The sequence below is a fragment of the Brienomyrus brachyistius genome, chromosome 9 (genome assembly GCF_023856365.1).
Source record: "Brienomyrus brachyistius isolate T26 chromosome 9, BBRACH_0.4, whole genome shotgun sequence".
Taxonomy (NCBI): Eukaryota; Metazoa; Chordata; class Actinopteri; order Osteoglossiformes; family Mormyridae; genus Brienomyrus; species Brienomyrus brachyistius.
This window is the reverse complement of record NC_064541.1, coordinates 9,144,345-9,172,217: the sequence shown is the minus strand read 5'-3', so window position 1 is coordinate 9,172,217 and position 27,873 is coordinate 9,144,345. Positions and strand designations below refer to the sequence as shown.

At 48.3% G+C, this 27,873-nt stretch overlaps 1 protein-coding gene and 1 long non-coding RNA gene across 2 annotated transcripts in view; one reads left to right on the top strand and one right to left on the bottom strand.

Annotated features, from left to right (window-relative positions):
• The window catches only part of deptor (DEP domain containing MTOR-interacting protein), a 34,764-nt gene extending 7,650 nt beyond the window's left edge, over nucleotides 1–27,114 (top strand). Inside the window, exons 5-10 of the mRNA XM_049026419.1 lie at nucleotides 2,403–2,581; nucleotides 7,102–7,284; nucleotides 13,415–13,552; nucleotides 17,622–17,692; nucleotides 19,816–19,920; nucleotides 24,471–27,114. Coding sequence (XP_048882376.1) covers nucleotides 2,403–2,581; nucleotides 7,102–7,284; nucleotides 13,415–13,552; nucleotides 17,622–17,692; nucleotides 19,816–19,920; nucleotides 24,471–24,599 — 805 coding nt within the window. The 3' untranslated portion in view covers nucleotides 24,600–27,114. The remainder of the gene's footprint in view (nucleotides 1–2,402; nucleotides 2,582–7,101; nucleotides 7,285–13,414; nucleotides 13,553–17,621; nucleotides 17,693–19,815; nucleotides 19,921–24,470) is intronic.
• On the bottom strand, nucleotides 22,523–23,304 carry LOC125749308 (uncharacterized). Its single transcript, XR_007399844.1, has 4 exons — nucleotides 23,215–23,304; nucleotides 22,917–23,082; nucleotides 22,749–22,782; nucleotides 22,523–22,599 (listed from the first exon to the last, which is right to left on the bottom strand). It is a non-coding gene; the product is annotated as an uncharacterized LOC125749308 (long non-coding RNA).
• Nucleotides 27,115–27,873: the final 759 nt, after the last annotated feature.

Genomic DNA, 27,873 nt, shown 5'->3' with positions numbered 1-27,873 from the left:
AGGTGACAGTTTGACCCCCGGCGCCGAGCCCCGCAGGCCTTTGCGTAACAGGAAGCTCCCCCGTCCGCAGACGGCCATCTTCCAGCGCCGTGTTTGGCTAGCAGCCGCGGCCACAACCGTTTTTGAAGGGGTCACGTGTGGGTTTTCGCTTCCCCGTTGTTTGACGGGGGGGTGGGGTGTGAGAGGATCCCTGCCAGGCGGGACCAGTCATGACCTTCCGGAAACCTGGAAGGACAGATTAAACGCCTAGTCCGGTGTCTCCATGTGACCTGGGTAACGGCCCCCAGTCCGTCACCCACGGCGCCGTGACCATGCCCCCCGCCGATTCTCCCGCTCAACCATAACTGAGCCGTAAGGCAAAGGTTGCAGAGTCACAGCACTGTGATTGATGAATATTGTTTCCACAGATTTCGGTATGGTTTGGGGGGGGGGGAGTATCTTACTCGATTTACATTCCACTGTGTGTGACTCATAGGTAATAATAGGCCTCTGAATGCAGTGTCTGGCCCGCTCCGGGGAGCCCAAACTGCCTGATTTTATCTGGACACATGAAAGAGTTTGTGTATCCTGTGCGTTACTATTATTCCCTCCGCAAGGAGGCTGTGTTTTTGCGAAGGCTGTAAATGCCAAACTTTTATTTTCCTCAGGCAATTCTCAGTTCATTAAACTTCCCAGTTAAACTAAAAATAAGATCCTTAAAATATAGTATACAGTATCATAAAGCAAGTATAATTGCTTACGGCTCAGTGTTACTAAGTTACCTTTCAGCTTTGAATCAGAAAAGAGTTTGGCAGTTAAAATGTAAGTCATACCCAAAATGAATAATCGTGTTTTTCACGCTGGATACATTAAGTTAATGAGCTGAAATTTGTTGCGAATCTTTGTTGTCATTAGACTGGGGATAGTTTGTACCTCGGCTAACGCTGCCTAGCATGTTGGCCCCAGTGACGTCATCTCCGAAGGACTGTCATGCGGCGATGGCTTCATTAACCTGCCAGGAGGGCGTCTGCTACCATCCGCCAGTTGGCTGTTAGTCACACAGTGTCATGTGACGCCTCGCGGGCGAGCTGGCGTCCTCCGTGTTTTGGCGCGTCTCTCCCCGCTCGTGACTGGCACGTGAGATGTGCCTGTCCCGTGGGTTAGCTAGCAATAAACGCTAACGATACTCCGGGGCTCCCTGGAGTTATAGTCTCGCTGTTGACGTAGGCCATCTTGTGAAGGCTCAGTCTGTAGTATGGCCCAGCTATGATCGCATCAAATATACCTGATTCAGATCTTTCCACCATCACCTGTCTGAGGTGCAGAACTTCCACATAGTTCCACTCCACTCACTTATTAAAGAGATCCATTAAAACAGTACCTAATTAGGCCTGTTGTCTGGCTGTGATGTGAGGTGTTCAAATACAGTCCTTTCGGTCCGACCAAATAGCCCAGAGCCACAAGTTACAAGTGGAATGGAATCAAAGTGAGAAGGAAATAACCCTGCGATTGCTCAAGTGTACATAAATGGGCTTTAAACATTACCTGGAATGGTGCCGTTAGTAACGGAGAGTTCTGTCGAAGCACAGAGTAACATTACTTGCGCCTGTGGCCTACAGGGTGCTCAGACTCCGGCAGAGTCCGTGTTTTTACTTTCTGAGAACTCCTGGTGGTTCATGTGAAAAACTCGTTTTTCAGGACAGCCATTGAAAAGTAGCTGTTCTGCTTGCATTCTAACCGAAAAACAAACTGGAAAAGCTTGAGAACCAGACCATCGGCCTTGTCTCTTAGTCCTTCACAAAATGAAGGCTTTATTTGTGCCCTCGATGACTGATTGCAGGCGAGTAAAGGGGCTTGTCCCCTGGCCCTGCTCCCTCCAACATCTCCATACCCTCCCCGCATCTTACAGTTTGCCTGGATTCATTTACTGCGGGACGCAGCATCCAACACCTGTCAGTCTGGTGCCAAGCAATCCAGCGTTTTGTGGAAAGACCTCAGGAAGGGAATAGCTGAGTGCTGAGGTGCTGTTCGCTTCAGGAGCTGTTCTTGCCGTGAATTCGCTCCTTCGCTCATGCTGCCCGTGAGTTTCCAAGAGGCTCGGAGGCCGTAAATCTCCCGCTCTGACGCTGAGGAATCGTTTGCCAAGGGTGACGTCGCATGTGTCTCCAGAGCTGCATTTGGTACAAGATGCACTTTTTATCTTCTTTTAAATTAGCCGCTGTGTATCAGAAACGTCAGGGAGGGTGAGTTATAATCCTGATAATTGCGGCAATAAAGTAATTAAGAGCTGAGGCAGAGCGAGCGGCGTTAATTAAGAGCAGACCTAGGATTGATGATCAGTGGCCTGAGGTTCGGCATCGGGCCTCCGCAGGCTAATTGCTTCTCACCTCCCCTGCCGCGTTGCCCCCCCCCCCCCCCCGCAGGCTGATGGGCATGGAGCACAGCCCGCTGCAGAGCCGCGACGAGGACGGGGCCACCTTCGAGCGCTCGCTGGCAGGCTGCGACTTCGTAGACTGGCTGCTGCAGGAGGGCGAGGCGGCCAACAGGGCGGAGGCAGAACAACTGGGCCGCAGGTTACTGGAGCACGGGATCATCCAGCACGGTGAGCCGGATGTGGGAGGGCGGACCAGAGCTGGGCCGGATGGCACAATACTGGTGAAATGGTTTCCGTCGACTGGACTGTGTGAAAATACAAGTGGACTGTGTTAAGGCAATGCCAGTACACTGCCTGCAGATGTCGGAATACATTGGGAGACTCAGGGGGTTTGGCTGCGGCGCCTGATCAGAAGGTTGCCTGTTCAAATCCCGGGGTCGGTAGAGTGATTTCACTACTGAGCTCTTGAGCCAGACCCTTAACCCCCAACAACTCCAGGGACTGGCTGCCTCTGCTTTCTCAAAGGTGTATATCCCTTTCAACAATTCGTCTGCTAAATAAACATGTTTAATATATGACTGTACGATTTTGCCCGCGTGAAAAATAACTCGCATCGGCTTCACTCATTAATTGATGGCCCCTCATGAAACCCTCTTCAGTAAACAACCATTTCTTCGCTTCTCAGCCCATTCACGGGTTCCCAAACATCTCGGTATCCTTCACCTGCCTCTGCAGGCCTTTTGATTTTCCTTGGGTCTGGATGTCTTTGAAACTGAGACGCACTGAAGATCTCGGCGTCTCCGCTACGCACCGCATGAAGCTGTAACACAGCACCTTGCAAATTATATCGCGCTCCGAACGTAGTCCGTCAAAGCCAATAAACACAGTAACTAGAATCACAGTGTGTTAAGAAGTCTGTTTGTTTTACATGCATGTGACATTTGCATTTGGAGTTACTGCAGTTGAAGTGTGCTGCACTGCAGATGGTTGGCTGAGGAATGTGCCCGTTTATATACTATGTATGGACAGGGTCACCATTCATCGTTGTTACTAAGTTATCCTGTTGCTTAGCAGATGTAGCTCTGGTTATGTGTTTCTGTGGGGGTTGTGTTTGAACCCTACAAATAGATTTTAGGAGGATTTGTGTAAGGGCACTTGTCGTAAACACGTTACAGCAAGTGTGTTGAATGCGGTACACAGACAGAGTGTGTCGGAGAGTCCGCATGCATGCTGTGTCTGTTTCCTATCATGACGTTTTCCCTGATCTTTGTTTAACGTTGCCGGAGCCATGTGGACTGACAGTCAGCGACAGATGTGTGAGCTGGGCACTGACTGCATCCGCCGCCGTGGCAACACCTGGTCTCCGGGTTACCGATCGAGGCGGGGGCTCTGCTGCTCGGCTCTCTGACGGAAACTTCTGCCCCTTTCTGGCCCCCTCAAGGACGTAAAGAGAGCATTGGCGGGATTCGAGATCGGTCTCCGGGCTGTGTCTGCCCCAGCGCGATGACCCGCGTCCTTTAATTAAAAACAGTGGCCATCTGTTGCTCAGTGATCTCCTCCAGCTCCGATCGAGATTCCCTGGCAACCCCTGTAACTGTCAGGCGCTGAATTAGACAGCCGAGTCAGATGGGTCCTCCCGTCTATTTGCAGCCTTCCCTTCTGATTTCTCTGTTCTGTGTTCTGCAGTCTGTCTCTTCCTGACTGATTACCGTTCGGAGTGGTGTCTAGCCTCAGTCGATATTTTGCCCTTTAGGTGTCCATTCTAGAGCAGATTTCAATTTTTTATTCCATTTTCTTTTCTTAATTCAGCTATACTGCCTTTATTGTCTTCCAGCAGGACACGTTTTCCTATGTGAAAACAAAACCTGTCATAATTTGAATTTTAATTATTCAAAACATATTTACTCTGAATGGTTGATTTACAATACATGCATGATTTGTGAATACGACCTGCATATGTATATAAGCAGTTGTCAGAAAATATACAAAATGTAACATGGAAACATACCTGGTCACTGCTTATGAGCTGCACTTTCTAGTATTGTAATCGTTTTTGGCTGGGGTGTCGTACCAGGGAAGGGGTGATGAAGGGGGGGGGGGGGGGGGGTGAATCGGAAGTGTTCAGAATGTCATGGGCTCAAATCCCATGGCAGGTAGAGTAATCATCATGACAATCATGGGTGTTTGAGCAAGACCCTTAACTCCAGATGCTCTTGGCTCGGGCTGCTTTGGAAGAATGTGTCTGCAAAATAAATTAATGCGAATAAATGTCATAAATCCCTATATGGGACTGGGTGGTGCTCCTCCTCAAGTGTTCCCGAGTCAGCCAGGGGATTTTGATGACCCTGAGGTTCTGTCTTGGATACCAAGGCTTGAAGGTCTTGCTACTGTATTTCACTCCGAAAAGCGACCAGGGATTCGTTTGAAAGCTGTGACCTTCACAGCCTCTCCTTGGGGCTGTTGGCTGAGTTTGTACCTGAGGGCGATTCTAACGGAGATCCTCGTGATGGGTATTGACGCGTTCCGCTGGGAAGGAATCGGCCGGTTTCTTTTTCCAGGCTGCTCCTAGGGAAATAATCCCTCTTCAGAGCATGTTTTCCTTGGCTTTGATGTGTGAACAGAATCCTGGGTGGGGGCTACGCTACCATTAATGGGGACACAGTAACTCAAAAGCAACGCGCTGCTAGTTTGGCTAACGGCTCCGCACTTTCACACGAGGCCTGTTAGGACAAGCAAGTTTTGCAGTGTACAGGTTTTGAAATATCAGATATTAAACTCAGTGCCTGGACCTTTGTTCTCTGTCACTGTCTGTGTACCGCGTGTGTGTGTGAGTGTGTGAGTGTGTTTTTGTGTTTAGCGGGGCGTAGCTCGTCTCGCCAGGCTCTGTCACAACCTGCGGGTCGGTGAGGCCCAGAGAGGGAGGGAAGGAGGAGCCTCACTTCCAGGCACCTTCTGAGTGACAGTCGCAGCTGGCCTGTATGTGGGGGGTGGGGCTTTACCCCCCTCCCCAACAAAAGCAGCTCCACGCTCACAGTTTTGCATCCTTATTTCCAGAACGTTCATCTGGAGCGCATTACATGCGGGTAAATGGCCCTCCAGCTGAAGCTGGTAGCATTCGCCCGTGTTTACATCGCATTGTGTTTGCCTGACGGAGGCTCGGAGGGAAGGAAATCTCGCATGGCGGTTCTGCTGCAGTTGTTCCGCTGCGCTAATGGCCACATTTTTGCGACTTCCATTGTAGTCGTAAGAGCTGAGACGGTGACGTCGTAAGCGCTGTGCATAGTCAGATGAGAGTCTTCGAAGGGTCACTGAGTTGCTTTCCTTCACGCCTCAACCACACACCTTGTATCTTACAAACATTTCTGTGTTATTCTTAGTTACACTGTGTTACGCAATATGTATGATTTATAGATAAATTCCTTAGAATTCCTTTCTTACTTGAGCTTTTCCGGATTGTAAATGTAATTAGTCTAACTAGATAAACTAAATTAGGTCTGTTTATATCCAAGTTTGGATATTCCCAGGTGTGGTGAGAGAAGGTCATTGTGTAATTAGGGATCTCTGCTATTGGGACAGCAGACCAGGCAAGCTGTCGGAGATTAGCAACGTTCTGGAGAGCAGGCAAGGGAGCAAAGACGGTTTGCCTGCATGTGCCGATGACATCGATCAGGAAGGCACGCACAATGGAGTCTTCCCATCGGTCGGATCATCTTCCATCTCTCGTCGTTCAAAATGGCACGCAAAATGAACATTTTGCGAGCAAAGAATCAAGGTTTATGATTGGGATAAGGTGAGGTTAAGTAGCACTCTGCCGTTTCTTCGCGAAATGATTCGGGAATGAGCTGTTGGTTGAGTTTGTAGGTCGTCGGAACATCCTGTCTCATTCTGTTTTTCCAGTGGTTAGATCAGTTAAGGCTCTGCGGAGAGAGAAAAAAAAACATTATAATACCTCTTGGGATAAGAACATCCGGCTTGCCTCCCACATTCGGGCCAATCTTAGGGTCGGCCCTTTGCAGATTCGGGCTGGATAGTGGTCCTACATGTCAGCTGTGTGGCTTTACGCTGGATGCAGGCCTGACCGCAGATCTGCCCGTTTGTTTGCAGATGAACTGACAGCTGACATCATACAATAATGCATTAATCTCTTAACTCCAGTTGCTCCAGGAACTGGTTGACCCTGATTTCTCTTTCGTACGTTGCTTTGGACAAACGTGTCTGCTATCTCATTGTAAAAGTGATACAAAAAGATCTTCAGTGTGTCTCAGGCCGATGAAATATACTAGTAGTGGTCAGGGGTGATACTTATTGTAGCATTTGATGGCCACTGGGAGAAGAGGCCTTAGATAGCGCTGGCTGCAGTAGTGCAGCTGTGTGAGTCTGACGCTGAATGTGTTTCTCTGTTTGACCAGGGTGTGATGCAGGGGGTGGGAGGCATTGTCCAGCATGGAGCAAATCTCCTTGAGTGTTCTCCTTTGGACGGTTATTTCAAAGGACTCCAGGTGGATTCCCAGAACAGAGGCAGCCTTCTTAAATAGTTTATTGAGTTTGGTTGAGTCCCTCCGTGCAGCGTTGCTGCCCCAACACACCACAGCAACCACAGACTGGCAGAAGTATGCAGTAAATTATCCTGAATTATTCACGTCACCCTATTGCTCACATTTACCATCATTTTGGGGGGAGTCCCAAAGGGGCAGGTTGAGTATGGATGTGCAGAACAATTGACGGACTCTTGTGACTCCCCCCTGCAGTGACGAGTAAGCATCACTTCATGGACGGGGGGCCTCTATACCAGTTCAGGATGAACTACCGGCGGCGACGCCGCCTGATGGAGCTGCTGAACGGCCGGTGTCGCGCCATCGCGGAGAGCCAGGACAGCCCCTTCTGCCTCCGCAAGCAGAACTCCGACGGGGGAAACACCAGCTTCCTCTCGGGTAAGTACTGCCCCCTCCACCAGTCCGAAATCTCCAGGGTGTCTCGACAGTGACGTGGCACCAGCCGAGGTGACCCCTCCACACCATCACCAGGTTCCCATCCTCTGTCCCTCCTCGACCCGCTGGTACCGACCCATACCCATGGTCTGTACTCTTCAGCTCAGACGTCAGTTGATTCTGTAAAAACTTGCCCTTCTTCGTACTGCCGCTTCCCCACACGAGTGGTAATGCTCTTTGGCAGGTGCCCAAGAAGCTGACTGAAGGTAGGTGGTGCATGCCAAAGAAATCTATAGCCTCCTTCGCCCTATTTGCAGTATCGGGGGGGGGGGGGGGGGGGCGTCACCTTTCCCACGTGGCCTGTTTTCCATTTTGCACGCTCGGGTCCTCGCTTTGGCGCCCATGTTTATTGCAGGAATCCACCCTAGTCGCTAAGGTCCTGTTGTTAAGGAATGCATATATGCATACATAATGAGGGTGGTTGGGGGGGGGCGGGGGGGGGTCGTCTGTGACGGTAAACTCGCTGCTGCCGGGGTGAGGTGCTTCTTAAATGAATTGTGTCAGCCGCATTAGCAGCCTTAAATCTTTAAATCCCTGAAAGAAGCACTTTCAAGGAAGGCAATCCATCAAAATATAGGGTGGGGGACAAAGGAATGTTCTTCAGCTTAGTCCTGGGAGCCCCCCCGCCGTTCATATGTGTGTATTATATTAGGCCCTGAGACATAGTCACCTGCAGGCTCGCAGTCCCGAGGCGGATTGTGTTCTTATACTGAGGAAGGTACATGTGCTGAATCTTTCCGGTGAGATTCACAGTCACATGGATTAGTGAAGATATGTCATCTGTGTGAGAGTTTCTGAATGTATGCATATGTAAATGAGGCTCTTTGTCAGCTTGTTTTACCACAGTGGGGGGGGGGGGGGGGGGGGGGGGGCAGAGGGAACATGTCCGCAGGATGTACATTTGACTGTGTAGTACAGCGCTTGGTGTGTATAGTGTATAGTCACGTGACCCTCATTGTTCCCATTCATCGATGCCCCTCCTCCTCACACAAAGGGAACGTATCACATGTTGCACTGCTGCACCTGAGTATTACAGTGACTGGGCAGTGTTAAAAAAAACTTAAAGTTTTTATTCACGATTTTAGCGTTTGTTTTTATACATAATCTGTTTTTGAATGTGAGCAGCCTGGGTAGGGCAAATTGTTGTTATTATTATTATTATTATTATGAATAACAATAATTAGGTATTATTAATAATGATAATAATGATGATGAAGGATTTGAATTAGAATTTAGAATTTAGTGATCAGTGGTCATTGTTGACACACCACAGCACTCAGTGCGCAACAACAAAATGTGTCCTCTGCATTTAACCCATATGTGACAATGTGACATAGCAGGGGGCAGCTAATTCAGCGCCCGGGGAGCACACAAGAATCACGCAAGAAGATTGTGTGATTATAATTTACAGGAGACATGAGCATCCCAACACTATTTTGCATTGAAATTCCACCGTTTGAGGGTGCCTGAGTCAAATTGTTTATTGCAGTAAATTGACCAGTTGTATGAAAATGGACTTCGCATGGTTTCCCCTTCTTTCTCTGAGGTAGTCCAGTTCCTTCTCTGGCGCTGAGGTTAACTGGCATCTCGGTTTGTGATGGTGTGCAAGTATGTGTTGGACTGGCATCCCCTCCAGCCTCCCCCCAGCCTCTGCTACCTGGTTCCAGGCCCCAAGCCACCCTGTAGTGGGTCAGTGCCTGGAAGATTATGTAGTATAGGCTGCCTGGTACCTGTATGATTAATTGTACGATGTAGGACTGTCTGTGTGCTGGCCCCATTAATAAAGGTTAGCACACTCTGCTATCCTGAGCTTTTTAACATATACAGAAGATAGCAATTACCCTACAGTTAAACCTTGTAGCATTTCTGCACTTGCCCCGAGAAGATAGCATATCCTTGATGAGGGAATTAATTAAGCAAGAATAAATGTATTTGTCGTGCTTTGTGAAAACTTTCTGTCCTCCAGTCGCACATCCATCCATCGTCCACACTCGCTAATTGATTGCAGAATCATGCAAAACCTTGATTCTGCCCAGCCAGTAGAGGGCACCCTCGGTAGGATGCTACCTCACTCCAGGGCCCACACTCATACACTGGGGGTAATATAGAGTTGCAACATGTTTTTGGGTGCTGGAAGGATAACCTGGGGAAAAACTGGGAGACCGGACAAGCTCCTCACGGGGAACTGGAGGGCAGGATGGGAACCAAACCCTTACCTGCTGATCACTGTGTGACAGGTTGGCTACAGTGACAGGTGATGAACACAGTGGTCAGCTAACAGGGAGCGGCGGTTAGCATACCACAAGCCGCGCTTAGCATCCGTCAGCAAAGGCTGCGCATTCCCACATGTGTTTTCATTTAAAGTCCTGCCAACAGGCTCAGAGTCAAATCTATGGGCGTGATAGGGTGGCACGGTGGACTTCAGACTCGAAGATAAACTGATTATATGCTGTGTGGCGAGCTAGCGTGACTGCACTTGTTTTATGATTCTTCTCTTTGAATGAATCCCAAAGATAAGAGCGATTGCTTGTCAGATTTGTGATGTTATAGATAAGAGGAAAAACAAGACTGAAGCAACGAAAAAATGTGCGGCAGTGTGAAAAAGTCATTTACGGTCAAAGAAAATGTTTAAAGCTGTTTATTTAGCTATCCATCCATCCATCCATCCTTCCATCCATCCATCCTTCATCCACCACTAATCTATTGTTGGGTTGTGGGGGCAGCAATCTAAGCAGAGATGCCCAGACCTCCCTCTCACCAGCCACCTCCTCCAGTTCCTCCGGGGAGAGATATAATCTCTCCAGCATGTCCTGGGTCTGCCCTGGGGCCTCCTCCCAGGGACGGATTACGGACGCTGCCCAGGGGCCCTTGGGGTGCAGGGCGCCTGTGGGGCCCCTAGCCCAAAACAATTTGCAACGCTTATCAACAATGTATTTTCGTTTGTCTATTTTAGAGGGCCTACATTCTTTGATCCTCTGCCTACAAGGGCCCCTGACCCTATAGGGAGGGCGTTTGGCTGCCAAGGGCCCTTGAATTGTGGTGGTTGTGGTGGTGGTGCTGGTGGTGGTGGTGGTGGTGGTGGTGGTGGGGGGGGGGGGGGGCCCTCATGAATGTTTTGCCCAGGGGCCACACAACCCATAATCCGTCCCTGCCTCCTCCTGGTTGGATACATGAACTGATGTTCAGTGCAGAGTCCGTATCCACTCAGTCGAAGGGTGAACTCTAACACACTGGTGCCGAATCAGTGAGCTATGAGTAGCCTCACACCTACCCAGTGCCTCTCACCAAGGCTGACTCAGCAGAATAGAGTCCAGCCGTGCTCCAGGAGTGGTTCCAGAGCCTGAACCGGGCACTGAGGTAAACCGCTGAAGCCGCACGAAGTTTTCATGAACGTCACAAAGTAGCTTGTGTGTTTGTGATCACGCACCATTGTTTTTAACCCGAATTTTTGTTATAGCATTCTTTATGGCTGTCTGCAGGTTGGACGTTTTTACCCAGGGATCACCTGTAGATTTGCACTATTTAACATCAGAAAATAAGCAAATTAAGGATGACACGATAAAACTGATAAGAATTATAAGAAGTTGGAGCCCTAGAAGATCACAGCTTCAGTTCCTGAAACTGAAGCATACGAGCAGCTCAGCCCTTCCATGCATACGTCAGATATCAGTCCAGGCTCACTTTCATACATGTATTAAATTAATTTTAAAAAGTCAATGAGGTACTGATTAGCCATACGAGGTGTGCTGGTGGTCAAGTCAATATACACATGGACGCATTTGACGGTTACTTCAAATTCTGACTTTAGGAGAGATTTTGATGTGGCTAAACTGACGCACTTTGACAGACATATAATCATAGCTTCACACTAGCACGGAGATCAGTCACACATCGTTTTCTTTGATTACCAAAGATTAACTGTAGTTTGTTAGACACATTGGTGACCCGTGGTGTCATTCTGACAGACAGGAAGGTGACTGGATGCTGGTTTTCCACTGTAGACGTGAAATCTACCCTAACTTCTGCATAGATCATAATAGTGGGATAGCTTCCTCTTTTCTCAGGACCTCTTCCTTCCTTCTTATTTACACTACATCCCTAACTGGGCTCCGTTGGGATCTGGCTTTCAGAGGAGAGATGGGAGGCTCAGTGAGACGAGTATCCAGACAGCATGGTTTGTATTTGGTGTAACTACTCTGTTTATTTTGGCAGTTTGACCAGGGAGGGGCTTAGAAGCCGCAACATGTTTCCTACCAGTGTGACACGTTCCAGGTCATTTCAGATTTTTCCAGATTGTTCCAGGTCATTCCGTGAATTTTCAGAAAGCTTTTCAGCTACTGGCTGTGTTCAGTGTGGATTGTACCATGGTGTCCTGCAATTCCGAGTAGGTTTACCAGTTAGAAGATGGAGAGAGGAATTCGTTTACGATTTGCTAAATTTTTTCTCTTTATCTTTAGGCTTGAAGAGAACTTTGGTGTGGCTTCGTGAAGGAAGGTTTCTCAGTTTTTGCATTTTGTATGGGGTGTGGACCAGTCAAATCTGGCCACTGGGTGGTCTTTTTGGGCAGGTAGGTTAAAAAAATAAGCGATGGTAGGAAGAAATATTTCTGCAAAGGGTGGGATGGTGAAGTGGGAACTTGCATGAAGGTCCAGGTGCAGCTGGTTACATGCTAAAAGTCTGATGGAAAACCATGTAATGGCGTGTTCCTGTGCCTCTCGGGAGCAGTCAGTGAGTGTGTCGATAGGCATCTTTGTCAAGGATGCCAACTTTGGTTAGCTGGTTGGAGTGAGGTTTTCAGTTTGAGACCAGTCTGCTCACACATGCACATACATGTACGTAACAGTTTTACTACCTTGCAAATAGTCTGTAGGGTTTTGCAAACTCCCCCAACACTTCTGAGGTACCGAAGTTGAGGCTTATAATGGAATAATATAGATTTTCTGCATGATTTCTTGCACGAGCGTGAGAGTGTGGAAGCACGAGTGTCCTGCCTGCTGCATGAGAGCTGGAGACCTGCTTTGTACCACTGCAAAGCAAAACATCTCCAGCCTTTGTTTCTGCTCCCTATCCTGTCCAATGATTAACTGCAGGATATGCCGGCATTTTGGCAGCCAGTCATAGGTAGGCGCTGCTAAGAGGCGTTTACAGAATCGTTGACGCTGAAGACTTTGTTGACGTGCTAAGTGTTGCTAATCTTATTCTCTGCGTATCCCGGTCTGACCTGACTCTGTCAATCAGAAAGGTCATTTTTAATCTCAATGTGCAGTGAATCATGCTGGGGGGTGATTAGTCATATTTCAGCCCTGAACTGAAAAAAGGTGACTGAGAATGGGAATTAGGTGCAGCAACGTACCATCTGTTTTCACAGAAAGGCCTTTCTTTTAGCAATCTGCCTGCGAGAGGGTCCCTGCAGGACTGCCGCTATCACTATGCTTTCTCGGAACGCGTGATGTACAGAGATATACAGCCATCGGCTTCCTCAGGAAGTTACTCCTTCCCCCCAGATTTTCAATTTCAACAGCTTTCTCAGAGAGGTATACTTCGAAATTTTTAAAGACTTTTCTGAATGCAGTCGATTAGTGCAGATAGGAATCAAAATAGCTACCTAAGATGTTGCTTGCGTAATGCATGCTTGCCGGTGAAAATGGAGGCAGTATGTATCTGTGCATTTGCTCTTTTAGGGTAGTTTTCGTTTGAGATAGTACCCCCACCCCCAAAACTTCATTGAAACCATGACAGATTTCAAACCTATTTTCTTTGAGCTCTAGTTGCTTAAAAATGAAATGAAACTGAAAAGAAGAAGTTTCCAGAAAAATAAGAATGTGCACGCGGTTGTGTGTCTGTCAGTGTGTGTGTCTGTCAGTGTGTGTGTCTGTCAGTGTGTGTCTGTCAGTGTGTGTGTCTGTCAGTGTGTGTCTGTCAGTGTGTGTCTGTCAGTGTGTGTGTCTGTCAGTGTGTGTCTGTCAGTGTGAGTGTCTGTCAGTGTGTGTATATGTTGGAACTTAGCGGCACCCCTTCTGCCCCCAGTATCCATGACGCCCTGTGACCACACCCACCTCTCTCTCTCTTCTAGTGAGCCCCTCCAAAGAGATCAGGGTGGTGTCGGCGGTACGGCGGAGCAGCCTGAGCAGCAGCTGCGGGAGTAGCGGGTACTACAGCAGCAGCCCCACCCTCAGCAGCAGCCCCCCCGTGCTGTGCAATCCCAAGTCAGGTGAGGAGCAAAGGAGGCCCCCCAGGGCTGCCACACTGCTGGAGAATTCGAAGGGAGTCCTTAAACCAGTGTTTCCCAATCTGGTCCTCTGGGACCGGAAGACAGTCCACATTTTTGCTCCCTCCCAGCTCCCTTCAAAATTGTGGACTGTCTGGGAGGGAGCAAAAACGTGAACTGTGTGTGGGTCCCTGATGACCGGTTTGAGAAACACTCCTGTAGGATGATTGTTGAGCAATTCGGTGGCTTTTGAGTATCACTCAGCGCTCCTGAGTTGTACATGGAATCAGAGAGCGTTACGACATAAGGATGGAGAGGTCAGCACCATGTCACGCTGACTCCCCACTGAAACGATAAGCCCCTCCCTGGTCTCCGACCAGCGCAGTATTCTATGGGGCTGCCGGTCGCAGAGGGCTTGGAGGAGGGGTTGATTCATTTCCATATATAAACTAAAAATACCTCATATAATTTGAAACCACGCCTGATTTACAACGCCTGACGTTGGCGGATTCTGAGCGCATGAAAACAACAAATGTAAATGGCTAAACTTATTAAATCTGGCCTGCCAATTGTTCCTGGCAGTAAAATCCAAGTTTTACCTCCAGAACCTCCTTCCTGACTGGCTAGTTTTACCCCATGTGCTATCAATGGTAAGAAAAAGTTAGCAAAGAACTTCGTAAGCAGTTAGCAATCAAGCTGTGATGCTGACAGTGTTTTCCTGTTAGTCGTGTGTAATCTACAATGGTCATGGGCATGGAGTGGCTGGGAACGTCTACTCCTGAGGGCAGGGGCGCTGCTAAGGATTTTGGGCCCCATGAAAATCTTGACAGGGCCCCCAACACAGTTTATTGGGGGCTTCTCTGGGCCCCCTCTCAGTCATGGGCCCCGAGAATCGTCATCGTTTACCCCCCCTTTACAGCGCCCCTGCCTGAGGGGCCTAAGTACAAAGGAATAGGTAGAGTGGAAACAAAAAGACAAATATGGAGGCAAGCAAAGAATCCAAAATATACTGCTGATGTTACACTGGAGTTGTACAGGAATCTGGATGTAAGGGACGTCTTTGTGCTGTGTTTTGGGGGACCGGTTAGGATGTATGGCATGTTTAATAGCGTTGTACATTAGCGTGGCTCTGCCAGTCGTCTCCCATCTTCTGGAGAGGCCTTTGTCTGCTTGTGGGCTGGGATTCTTTGCCACACTGGGGCCTCAGAGCGGGACGGAAAATGGTGGTTATTGTGCCTTGGGGAGAGTGGACACGCCTACCGCAAAAGACTTGTGAGCCCCCCCCCCCCAGCCCCCCACCCCACCCACTGTAAGTTGGCATCAGGTAGTAAGTGGGGTTAGCCTGTGCCGTGCGTGTGGGAGGGGGCAGAAAGCCCAAGCTCATCGGCGAGATCTGATCCACCGGTCGCATGGTTTTGTTTTCAGTGACGAAAACGTTGTGGGTGCAACCCGACCCCCCCCCCCCCCCCCCCGTGCGGGTTAGATCATCCCTCGTTAATTACACTGTTACAAATGGCCAGGGTTGGCCGGGTGGAGATCTGTGTACTTAGGCACTTTGTGCCGTGTGACCTTTGTTCCATTACTCTCGGAGAGCCTCCAAGTGGCTCTGCCAAGTCTTTCAGCAAAGGTTGATTCTTTACATTTTCCTCTAACGCTCTTTCTATTGAAAAATATTCAGGAAGGAAAAAAAACGCTCAGGACGTTTCCAGTAAGAGGCAGCGTATCGAGGGGTACGGAGTGGTTCCGTTTCACTGCCTGGGCTATAAAAGTATTAGCTGTAGTATTTAAAAACCCGGGTAAACAAAATCACCTAATGCAATGTGCATTTCTTCAGATTTTGCTAATTAGCTTGAGACGGGTCTTACATTCTTAGTCCTGACAGTCTATCATTAATGTGTCATATGCTCTGCATAAATCAGTTTAATGTGAAGAGAACAACAGTGCTTTTTCCAGCTCTGATCAGTATATGTACACTCGCTTAATTAAAAAACACAATGTATTAGTAAAGTGTGTTACAGACACATCTGGTAGTAAGTCACGTGGTTTTGGGCAGAGAGGAGTAATGAAAAATGTCTGTGAGTAACTGTCACGCTCAGGGCTTGTAGCAGCGTCATGAGCTGGCAGGACTGTGGAGAGCTGAAGGCCCCCCCCCCCCCAAATGAATGGGTGGGAAGGGCAGTGGCTGTGGCCAAGACAGGCACCCCATTCCCAGGGGGAACAGACAGGCCGTTCTATGCCGGGGGACGTGCTTAGCTGGGGTGGGGGGAAAGTCTGCCCTGGGCCCCCTGGGGGGGTTGGCTTCTCTGGCAGTTGAGCTATTTTGCAGCGTCTCTCTCTCTCTCTCTCTCTCTCTCTCTCTCTCTCTTTCACACACAGGCGAACACAAACCATACCAGTAAAAAAAAAAAATTTGGACACACCTATCCTTTATTTGCATTCTTCTCTACATTTTACAATAAAGACATATATAGACATACGAAACTATAAAATAAGGTGTATGGAATTAGACACTGACCAAAAAACAAAAATACAATACAAATAATAATCATTTATTGGGAGGGGGCAGCCTGTGTCGGTTGGGACTGAAAAGGTTGCCGGTTCATATCCCATAGTCCGGAGAGAGATCCCACCATTGAGGCATTGAGCAAGACCCTTAATGCTCAATTGCTAAATGAAACCGCAAGAAATGGCCAAATTAACAGGCTGCCTATTTTTGGGTCGTGTCACGTCCTGTGACACCATTGCAGTACGTGTTCATGTGTGCTTCATGCAGGGAAAATGGGCACGGAAAACACGTCTCACTTACCGAAAAGGGGCATTGTGCATAAAACAACCTACGGACACTTTGGAAATTAAACTATATATTATCTGTTAGTGTATTTGACTGGGCCAGATGTTGGGATGATTCTTGGGGAAAAATACAGTGTGGGAGCTGGCGGAAGACCGGACGTGACACGGACCAGACCGTAATCCGCAGACCTCTACTGCGAACAGCCTAATAGATCACTGGCCTTATTTGCTGCTAATGTTGAATTGAGAGTTTATTGTACTAAGGCGGAACTAATTGGAACCAAAAGACAGTCCATATATGATTATTGAAATAAAAATTTGCACCAAAATATGATTGTTTATGTGATTTAAAATAAAATGTAGAAAGTAAATACATGTCTTTCTTCAGTGGTAGCAGCTTAAAAAAATTCCTGAATTTGCAATTTTGCCAGTTTCTGCAAAAATTTTCGTGCAAAACAGCATGTAGAAATTTCGAGATGAACTGCTGCGAAATCCACCATATTTGGCCACGACAATCACAAAAGAAGAATGAGCAATCCAAAGGGGGGTGCTGAAGATGCTCTCAGCATATTAATATGAGAAGATATCTTGTAAATAAAGTGTGCAAAGCTGTAAGTTATGAAGAATTCCAGGAAGGGCGGGGGGTGGGTTGAGGAACCTGCTGGTGTCATAACCAGAGGGGTGGGGGGCGCGGGTTTAAACCTCAGGAAGGGTGGGGGGCGGGTTGAGGAACCTGCTGATGTTATAACCAGAGGGGGGGCATGGGTTTAAACCTCAGGAAGGGTCCTGCCTTTATACCCTTTACCCATAGTACTGAAGCTGAACTTCTCCAGTAAGGATAGTCAGATGTTTAAGGAAACCTGAAGCTCAGGGGAAGAACATGCTATCTCACGCAGGGCGGGGGGCGGGATTGACACGCACACATGACCGTGGGTGTGCGTAGCTGCGGTTCTGCGCTCCACTGCCCCTGTTCGATATGGGGCTTTTCAGTTTTGTTTCTTTCAGTGTCACGAATCGATTGATGTGCTGCATTATTGGTAAAGTGTGTGATTTATACTGCTGGCCAGTAACCATCAGCGTTTCAGTTATTCTTCTGACAAAGACGATGACCGTAAAGTCCGTCTTCGCAGCCCGGCGACGTGAATGGTGCTGAAAGTCCCTCTTTCGTCACTATCCAGCCGTGCTATTCAGACTGTCATCTCAGCTTTAATGGCAACACTGCGGCTTTCTGTGTGTCCCCCCCCCTGCCCCCCACCCCCTGCCCCCCGCCCCCTGCCCGCAGTGCTGAAGAGGAGAGTCAGCCCCGAGGAGCTGCAGACCCCCGGAGGCCCCTACATAAAGAAGACATTCACGGTATGTTTCCTGCGGGCCGCACTCCTTTTAGACACAAAGAGGGCTTTTAGGTGGCCGGGAGCTGCGCCGCCGCAATATGCCTGCGGGGGGCGCTAACGTATCCGGTGGCAAATGAAGGGACAGATGAAGAAGCTGGAGCCGCTTTGCTAATCGGGCCTGTTGGCAGGTTCAAAAATAATAGTGTGAGTTCCTGCGTTATGAAGGCCGGCGCTATTTAAAAATAATAAACTGTTTGCTTGCTTATGTTAAAAGCTTATGCTGGAATGCTTCCACCCCGCATGTCAGTCCATCACCCACCATCGACACACTTAGATCCCGCTGAATCTCTTCTCCGCGGTTTTTAAAATGCCGTCCCATGTTAATGCTTGACTGTATCACGTTTACTGTGTCTGCTTCTATCTTTGTCATCCGCCTTGTCTGATGCATCGGTGTTTGTTTTTTCATTTAGACGTTTCTATCTGTTTGTACAGCACTTTGGCGCAGCCGTATAAATAAGCAAGACTCGACATGACGTGACTTAAGAGAGGGGGGTCAAAAAATGCACGGGAGGGGGGGTTTTTTATAAATGCAGCTTTTTAAAAAAGCGCAGATGTGGAGCCTGAGCCCGCATAAGTGGGCCACTGTGATGTGCGGCAAACACACAGGTGTGGTCCAGTGTGGGGCCTGTCTCGGGGAAATCAACAAGATGTCCTAAGGGCATGTGGGGGGTGGGGCATGTTGGGGCGGGGCATGTTGGGGGTGGGGCATGTTGGAGGTGGGGCATGTTGGGGCGGGGCATGTTGGGGGTGGGGCATGTTGGAGGCGGGGCATGTTGGGGGTGGGGCATGTTTGGGGGTGGGGCATGTTGGAGGTGGGGCATGTTGGGGCGGGGCATGTTGGGGGTGGGGCATGTTGGAGGCGGGGCATGTTGGGGGTGGGGCATGTTTGGGGGTGGGGCATGTTGGAGGCGGGGCATGTTGGGGGTGGGGCATGTTTGGGGGTGGGGCATGTTGGAGGTGGGGCATGTTGGGGCGGGGCATGTTGGGGGTGGGGCATGTTGGAGGCGGGGCATGTTGGGGGTGGGGCATGTTGGGGGTGGGGCATGTTTGGGGGTGGGGCATGTTGGGGCGGGGCATGTTGCCTCTATCCAACAACTCTCCCCAGCCTCCTGACTTCTTGACTACACCCATACTAAAAAGACCTATCCTTGGTCCAGTTAACTTCAACAATTGCTGTCCTATCTCCAACCTTCCTTTTTTCTCCATAATTCTGGAACGTCCTGTTACCAATCAAGCACAACAATCTACTCAGTCTGCTTCAGTTTGGCTTTCGCCCTCTCCACAGCACCAAAACTGCCTTACCCAAAGTCCTCGAAGATCTACTGACTTGTGACCCACAATATTGTTCTCCCAACTCCGTGACCTGGTCATTTAGGGTAACTGCCCTGGACTGGTTCTCATAGTACTTGCTGGAGAGGAAACAGTTAATTTTTATCTCCAGATAATCATCTTCCTCCTCTGCGGTCACTCCCGGGGGGCCCCATGGTGAAATCCTCATTCTGCTCCTCATTCTATGCCTTTTCCACCTTGGCCTCATTTTTTGATGGTTCCTTCTCATACAAAGTGAAAAAGATGGTTTTCCACGGAACTGTGCTGTTCAAATGTGACATTCCATCCATCTCTCTTCCTTCTCCATGTATCCAAGAAAGGGTCACGGTGACCCTGAAGCTCCAACTTCCTGTGATATGTGGTAGACATGGAGATAACTGGGCACTGCGAAGGAGGTGCTTGGTTCAGTAGGTTAGGCCTCTGTGCCTGTGATCGGAAGGTGGCTTGTTTGACTTCCATGCTCAGCAGACCAGTCACGTCTCTACTGAGCCCTTAAGCAAGGCCCTTAAACCCCCCCGCCCCTAAAAAAAAGCTTCAGGGTCACTGAACAGCGGGATAGATGGCTGTCCCTTTGTCTATGTATGTCTCAAGAGGAAGCAATATTTGATATGTAAAAAGAGCATTCCAATATACCTGTACTCATACTTGTACAAATACAAAGTAAAGATTCATTTTATTAAAAAAGAAAAACCATTGGAGATTTCATCGCTGACCTTGCTCCCCCCCCCCCAACCCCCCCGTGTTCCTGTCTTTCAGATTGTCGGTGACGCCGTGGGTTGGGGCTTTGTGGTCCGAGGCAGCAAGCCCTGCCACATTCAGGCGGTCGACCCCAGTGGCCCAGCGGCAGCGGCAGGAATGAAGGTACCGGGGATTGTGGGATTGCAGACGTATCAGCCAGGCTTTATGGGTAATACGGCTTTGTGCAGCATGATTGCAGGAGTTTGGCTCATTGTTGTTACTTATCCTGCTCATTCAGAGATGCTTTTTGCATGTGTGCAGACAAATGATACATTTAAATTATGACTAAATCCCGAATGTTCCATTAGTATTATGCTCAGACTAGATGGGAAACCTTGGGAATTTGGGTTTTTTACAGCTTCATAGAGGAGGCCTATATGATTTTTCCACACTGTTACTAATGCCTACTTTGTGATTGCTGTCCCGCTCGTCGGACTGAAACGGGTCTGTTTTCTGGAGCGGTCTGTGGTCTCCCTGACACAGGATCGGCTGTGATTTGTTTTCGAGGGATCAAACCTCGTTTGCGGGAAGCTCTGTTTTGTTCACTAGTCCTGTGTTTGGTTGGTGCTGAGAACAGAAAGTATTTCCTGCCGTACTTAAAGTCATAAGTGTCCCGTATGTTTCGTACAGTGCGCTCTTACAGATGGAATTAAACGCGGCCTAGTTGTTTATCTGTTCAGCCGCAGAGTTTATCTGTTCTGCTCATCTTCACCGCCACATCCAGCAGCTGTTTACACGTCATGATGTACAGGCAGGGCAGTGTGGGTTGTGTTAGTGGGGTACAGTAGCATCTCATGTTCTCGCAAACATGCTCTCAGGTGATGTTAGCCGGACTAGTGACGCACGCGGAGTCCTGCCAGGGATCATTTGACGCCCTAACTCAGTCACAATCTGCAGGCCTGCATGTTGACCAGCTATGGCGGCTTTCCCACCAATCGCAACATTTCCTTCTTAACGGAATTAGCACTCACTATTGGGAAACATGGGAATTAGCATTCACTATTGGGAAACATCACTATTTACCTTTTTTTTTAAATTCCACTGTCCACATCCGGACAGAGCATGTCCTCCCCTGGCCCTGCTTGACAACAGCTGCCCCCAGGAGATCACACAGACAATCTGTGAGTTAGTTACTGGGCTTTGGCTTCACATTAAGGTTGCTTAAGCTGAGCAAGAGAGGAATTGAATTAAACCAGGACCATATTGTCTTCTCTTTGATAATGACCAAATGTGCAATTTGGTATGCCAGAAGGTCTTTTGCTGGACAGCTCTGCCCTGTCAGTACCTGAGGTAGATCCCAGGAGCCTCTAGCCCTTGACAGGAGACAGATATATACGGGTTGTTGGATTATAACATCCTTTAGTGGCACTTGTGTTACTGGGTAACAGTGATATAAACGACTCCAAGTGCATGTCAGCGAAGCACGCTGATCTAGCAGGGTAGGCTGCTAACCTGTCACGTTTATGATGAAATATTGCTGGATAAACATTACGAATGATTTCTACCAAATGCTGCTGTGCAAAAAAAACTGCTGACCGAATGCGTAAAGAAACATGTCCAGCTTCATGCCAGCCAGGCGGCTGCTGAGAGGGCTCAAGTCGACAGGGAATGAAACCTCTCTCCATCTCGGGCCCGCTCTCCACCACACTGCCTCACTACTGCTCTCCACCACACATCGCTCTCTGCCTCACTACTGCTCTCCACCACGCATCTCTCTCTGCCTCACTACTGCTCTCCACCACGCATCGCTCCCTGCTTCACTACTACTCTCCACCACACATCTCTCTCTGCCTCACTACTGCTCTCCACCACGCATCGCTCTCTGCCTCACTACTGCTCTCCACCACGCATCGCTCTCTGCCTCACTACTGCTCTCCACCACACATCCCTCCCTGCTTCACTACAGCTCTCCACCACGCATCGCTCTCTGCCTCACTACTGCTCTCCACCACGCATCGCTCTCTGCCTCACTACTACTCTCCACCACACATCTCTCTCTGCCTCACTACTGCTCTCCATCACATATCGCTCTCTGCCTCACTACTGCTCTCCACCACGCTCCTGCTCTCCTCCATGCTTCCCTCTCTCTGCTGTGCTGCACTCTTTCTCTTTGTCTCGTTCCTACTCTGCACCACACTTTGCTTTTTGCCTCGCTCCCGCTTTCCATCGCACTTTGTTTTCCACCTCGCTCCCATTCTCTGCTGCGCTTCACCCTCTGCCTCGCTTCTGCTCTCCACCACTCTCCTCTCTCCATTGCACTTTGCTCTCCACCTCACTCCCACTCTCCGCCGGGCTGCCCGTTATTCACCACACTCCCCGCTCTCCACCACACTCTGCGCTCCGCTCTCCACCTTACTCCACTCTTCGCCATATTCCTGCTCTCCACTGCGCTCCCGCTATCCACTACATTCTGCTGTCCACTGCGCTCCTGGTGTCCACTACATTCTGCTGTCCACTGCGCTCCTGGTGTCCACTGCATTCTGCTGTCCACTGCGCTCCCACTCTCTGCCACTCTCCGTTCTCCACCTTGCTCCCGCTCTTTGCCTCGTTCCCACTCTCCACTGCACTTCACTGTCTGCTGTGCTCCCCACTTTCCACTTTGCTCTGCTCTCCACTGCACTCCCACTGTCCACTACGCTCTGCTGTCCTCTGCACTCCTGCTCTCTGTCACTCTCTGCTCTCTACCTTGCTCCCGCTTTTTGCGTCATTCCAACTCTCCTCCGCACTCTGCTCTCCGCCATCTCTTCACTGTGCTCCCCACTTTCTGCCTTGTCCTGCTCTCCGCCTTGCTCTGCTCTTCACCTCATTCTGCTCTCCACCTCATTCTGCTCTCCGCCTTGCTCTGCTCTCCACCTCATTCTGCTCTCCGCTGTCTCTTCACTGTGCTCCCCACTTTCTGCCTTGCCCTGCTCTCCGCCTTGCTCTGCTCTTCACCTCATTCTGCTCTCCACCTCATTCTGCTCTCCGCCTTGCTCTGCTCTCCACCTCATTCTGCTCTCCGCTGTCTTTTCACTGTGCTCCCTACTTTCTGCCTCACTCTGCTCTCTACTACGCTCCTGCTGTCCATTATGCTCTGCTGTCCTCCATGCTCCCTCTCTTTGCAATGCTCTGCTCTCCACCTCATTCTGCTCTCCGCTGTCTCTTCACTGTGCTCCCCACTTTCTGCCTTGCCCTGCTCTCCGCCTTGCTCTGCTCTTCACCTCATTCTGCTCTCCACCTCATTCTGCTCTCCGCCTTGCTCTGCTCTCTACCTCATTCTGCTCTCCACCTCATTCTGCTCTCCACCTTGCTCTGCTCTCAACCTCATTCTGCTCTCCGCTGTCTTTTCACTGTGCTCCCCACTTTCTGCCTTATCCTGCTCTCCACCTTGCTCTGCTCTCCACCTCATTCTGCTCTCCGCCTCATTCTGCTCTCCACCTTGCTCTGCTCTCCACCTCATTCTGCTCTCCGCCGTCTCTTCACTGTGCTCCCCACTGCCTCACTCTGCTCTCTACTACGCTCCCGCTGTCCATTATGCTCTGCTGTCCTCCATGCTCCCTCTCTTTGCAATGCTCTGCTCTCCACCGCGCTCCTGTTCCCCATGGCCTGTTGTCAGTAGCGAGGCTTTCCTGTGCAGAATGTCCGTGCAGAGACTTTTTGAGGGACAGGTGCTGAAAGGTACCTTTAAAGCTCATGCACAAGTTTACATTTTGGGCAAAACAGCCAGGTGCTCAGGCATCTTCCAGCCCCCACCTTCTGCACGTGTCCGTTTCCCAGACAAGTTGAAACCTAGCAGCCCCCACCTGTAAACCTGTTTCTCCATTGCCTTGACAACACAGTGTCTCCAGACATGTTTTCCTGCCGCGATTTTCTGATTCTCTGTGCACCCGCCCTTGATGTGAGTGGCAGATGTCTCCATGAGCCGTGCTGAACCCGGCAACCTGAATCCATCATTCGAATATCAACCCCCCCACTGCCAACACAGTGTGATGACCGGATTACGCTAATTGGCACCTATAGCAGATTAGCTCATATGCATTTAAAAGTATATAGCTGTAGTTGTTTTATACTAATTTTCATACACCGGTAGCCTTATTTCCACCTCTGTAAACTTTGCCCTTTAGCCATTTCATTATGCAACACTCTCAGCAGGGATGCAGCAATGGTTAAATCATAATAGTAACTAGTGCCAAAAGGATTCTTGGTCTGAGATCCCAGCAGGGAATCTGCAGTTGGATTTTTGTGCATTATTGCTACACAAATCTCTCTGTAGTTATTGGCAATAGTTATACAAAATGCTATTTAAAATGTTTCTGGATGTCCTTAAAATGTTTTTAAAGTTTCAGAACACTGGCGTATTAAAATTGCGGTCAGCAAGTATTCTCAGGCAGTTTCCCCTTTAAATATTTCCCCAGCCGTTAAAATTTCCCATTTGTTGATAGAAGTTGGCCTGTAAGCTTTGGCCACGAGCCAAGATAATCAGGCAGCCAGATTCTGATATAATTACAGTGATTTGTAATTCCTACTTGGAGGAGTTTGGGACAGTTATGCAGGGAGGCATTGCGGCATGTGTAGAATATTTATTTGTTGTCCAAAGCACTGATGTACTTAATCATCTTGGGGTGATTAGATGTTTGTTTGTGGTGAAATGCAGCCAGTGTAAATGCCCCCCCCCTTTTCTTTTACCTCCCAAGGTCTGTCAGTTTGTCGTGTCAGTCAACGGGCTGAATGTTCTCTCCCTGGACTACCGGACAGTCAGCAACCTCATCCTGACCGGACCGCGCACCATCGTCATGGAGGTCATGGAAGATACGGAATACTGAGCCCCCCCCCTCCCCGAGGGCAGGGCTGAGGGAAGAGTCCACAGACCGCCACGGTCAACATCTGCTCACACCCCCGTCTTAGGTTTCACCACTTGAGGAACCATCTCCCCCGAGTTCAGGGCGGTCATCAGACTGGCGCCTCCCAGAGGGGGACGTATGCATAGCAGGCAGAGTGTTGGTCTGGCGTGACATGTGTATGCAGTGATTGTGTAAAGTCATGTGATCTGCCTGTGAAACAGGGAACATGACGAAAAAAAAACTGTTGTTGCTAAGGAACTAACCGAAAACCCAGAACTAATTGTACGGTATACCTACTGTATATTTAACATTTTAGGGACACCTCTGTCAAAGTAGAGTAAGGGTTTCTTGAAGAAGCCCATAACATTATTGGATGTCAGAAATGAATAATGCAAAGCCAATGACGATCGCACAGAAACGTGTAAGTGTGGCAGAGATTAAGATTAAGTTTATTGATCCCCTGGGGGAAATTCTGGTTCATGCAGCAGTAAATACATAGCAAGCATGCATATAGTGCCAAACAGACAGGATACAAAGATAGTGCAAACAAAATAAAGAGAGATGTTTCCGGAAAGGTGTGGTGGTCGTCACTGTGCCGTTTCCATCCGGTCTGTTCTGAAACAGGCACACTGGTATGATGGAGTCCGATGCACCACAGACACGCCTTTCAGATGCAGCTCAAAACGAGGCCCAGCGAGGCCCCATGCTGAAGATCCTATCTCAGCGTGAAATTATAACCATGTGACAAGACCAGTTCGGAAGCAAGGCTGTGAAAAGCCCATTGTGTTTTCTGAGGGACCGAAGAGGGTGCAGTGGGAGGTAGGGGAGCAGTCTGAAGTGAAGGTACCATTGTCAGTTGTCATGGACCCCTCTGGTCTCGTGTAATGTTAGCTGTCAAGGCAGGAAGATGACTGGCAGTGCGAATCTGCAAACGCTGCGAGGCTGAATGCGACTCGCAAAGAGGGATTTTAACCTTTGCAAGTAACGCAACGAAATTCGCTAGATGCTTATAGCGCCCTCTCCTGTTCACGCCAGAACCATCTTCTCGCTTATATTTTAGAGCGTATCTTATTGCTGAAATTTGGTAGAGCAGGTAGTGCGTTAATACTTTTTTATGTTTCGCGTTGGTAATAGTTACCATAAAATTACAGGACGAAATGTTAAAGGCGAATCAGTTACTCAGCGTGATTAATGTGTATTGTATGTATTTTGTTGGGGAAAAAAAGCGTCTAAGTACTTTGCTAGAAATGTACTTAGTTCCAGCATGGATGCGTATTATACATTCAAATATTACTAAATGTGAAGAGTACGAGTGATATTTGTATATATCAATGCTTATGTGTATGTACTGTGTAAACGTTACTGACACCAAGCACTTATAAATTTAACATTCAGTGATTTTCAAAATCCTGAGTTTTTTTCCACCCGCGCACAATACTGTACTGTAATTAATGATACAGCGACTTCTTAGCCTGGCCTTATAGGGAAGGTTTCTACACTATGATTACAGTTACAAATGTTCATTTTAGGTATGCACGCCTTCATTTAAGCAGTCATTTAATAAATATTTACCCTGCCAAAAAATAAAAAGAATAAAGCTTTGCTACATAGATCGATATCGTGTCAGTAGGTAGCAGTAGTAACGAAGAGAACTAATGCTTTTAACCCTGAGTTTCATGTCCAACATCGCTGCAGAACATCATAGCAGTAATTAGTAATATCATTAGCAATTCCATTGGTAACTGTAGTAATACCATCGCTAGTAGCTGATAGTACTGGCCTTTTTTAAGATTTACGTAACAGTTCAAAATGGGTTAGGGTGACATTTTGTTTGACATGATTAACGTGTAAATTAAATTTTTAGACGTATGAGTTTTTATACCTGGTCTCTCTTTTTTTTTTACACGGCTGCTGAATACAATGTCTGTTTGGATACAAGGTGGTACACAAACGTAGCACTTTTGTCCACCCTTTTACAATAAACTGCTCTAAATGTGGAATCAGAGTACTGCTCGTTTTGACAAGGAGGCGTCTCAGCCTTGGCATTGTTCTGGGTACGGAAGCAGGAATCGCCGGTGTTTCGTTAATGACCGCTGTCCATCATATCGTGATCATATCGAATATTCATTTACAGCGCAGGTGAAGCAAGTGACAAAGCAGCACGGATGACAATCTGATGCCCTTAATATTTGTATACAGGGGATAAATTCCTTTGAATGGTCACAACAGGTTGCCTTGGCATGAATATCAATGCATGCATTTGTATAACTAAATGATATAAACGTTTTTCTCGATATGTCTAAATTTAATCTGATATTGTACTTCACTGATCTTTCTGGGATGCAGTATATTACGATGTTTGGATCTCACTGACTCACTGTACTGTATTCAGATATGAAGTCATTCATGTTTCGAGTTAATTGTTAGGTGTTAAATATGGTAATGATTCATAACTGCTCATTATTGCTCTTGCAAATAAATTCAGCATTTAAATTTCTTTTTTTTTCGTATGGAATTATAATGCGAATTATAATGTGGGGTGCTTCAGCTAACTGTGTAGAGTAGGGGAGGGGTGGCCAGTCATATCCAGAAGGGGTACTGTTTGTTTGTTATTGTGCATTTTCCTGCAGCTCGCTAATTAGAGGATTGATTGGCTGAGGAGTCCTCACACCTGGGTTTGAACAGCTGACCTAAAGGTTACCCCTAAAACCTGCGTACACACCGACCCTTTACGGATAAGATTGGCCACCACTGCCATAGACAATTTACTGCCAATTAATGATATTACCAGACTATGTCTCACGGGTAAAACCTTGCTGCAGGACAAGCCATTCATAAAGGTTAACTTCAGTCAGTCAATTAGCCACTCTGGGACGCAACTCACCAGAGTCTCCACAAGGTGGCAGTGTTGTATAATATATATACTTCGTCGCTTATTGTCTTCCTCCAATTCTGGTTATATTTGTATTTTTTTAACGAAATACTGATGAAACTTTGAAATATTAAGTAAGACTAAAACCTGCTGTCCGTTTTAATGCAAGGTCCAGCACAGTTTAACACTCGTTGAATGATTTCCATTAAATAAACTAACTTTGGTTATACCTCCTAAGACGGCGGTGTTGCTGGGAGGGGAACTGTCACGGTTTCATTAAGAATAAGTGTGGGGAAACGGGGCCCCTTTGTCATGCCTGTTGATCCAATGTGGATATGCAGCCCACTGGTCCAACTCTCCAGAACTCCGGGCCCCTTGGATCGC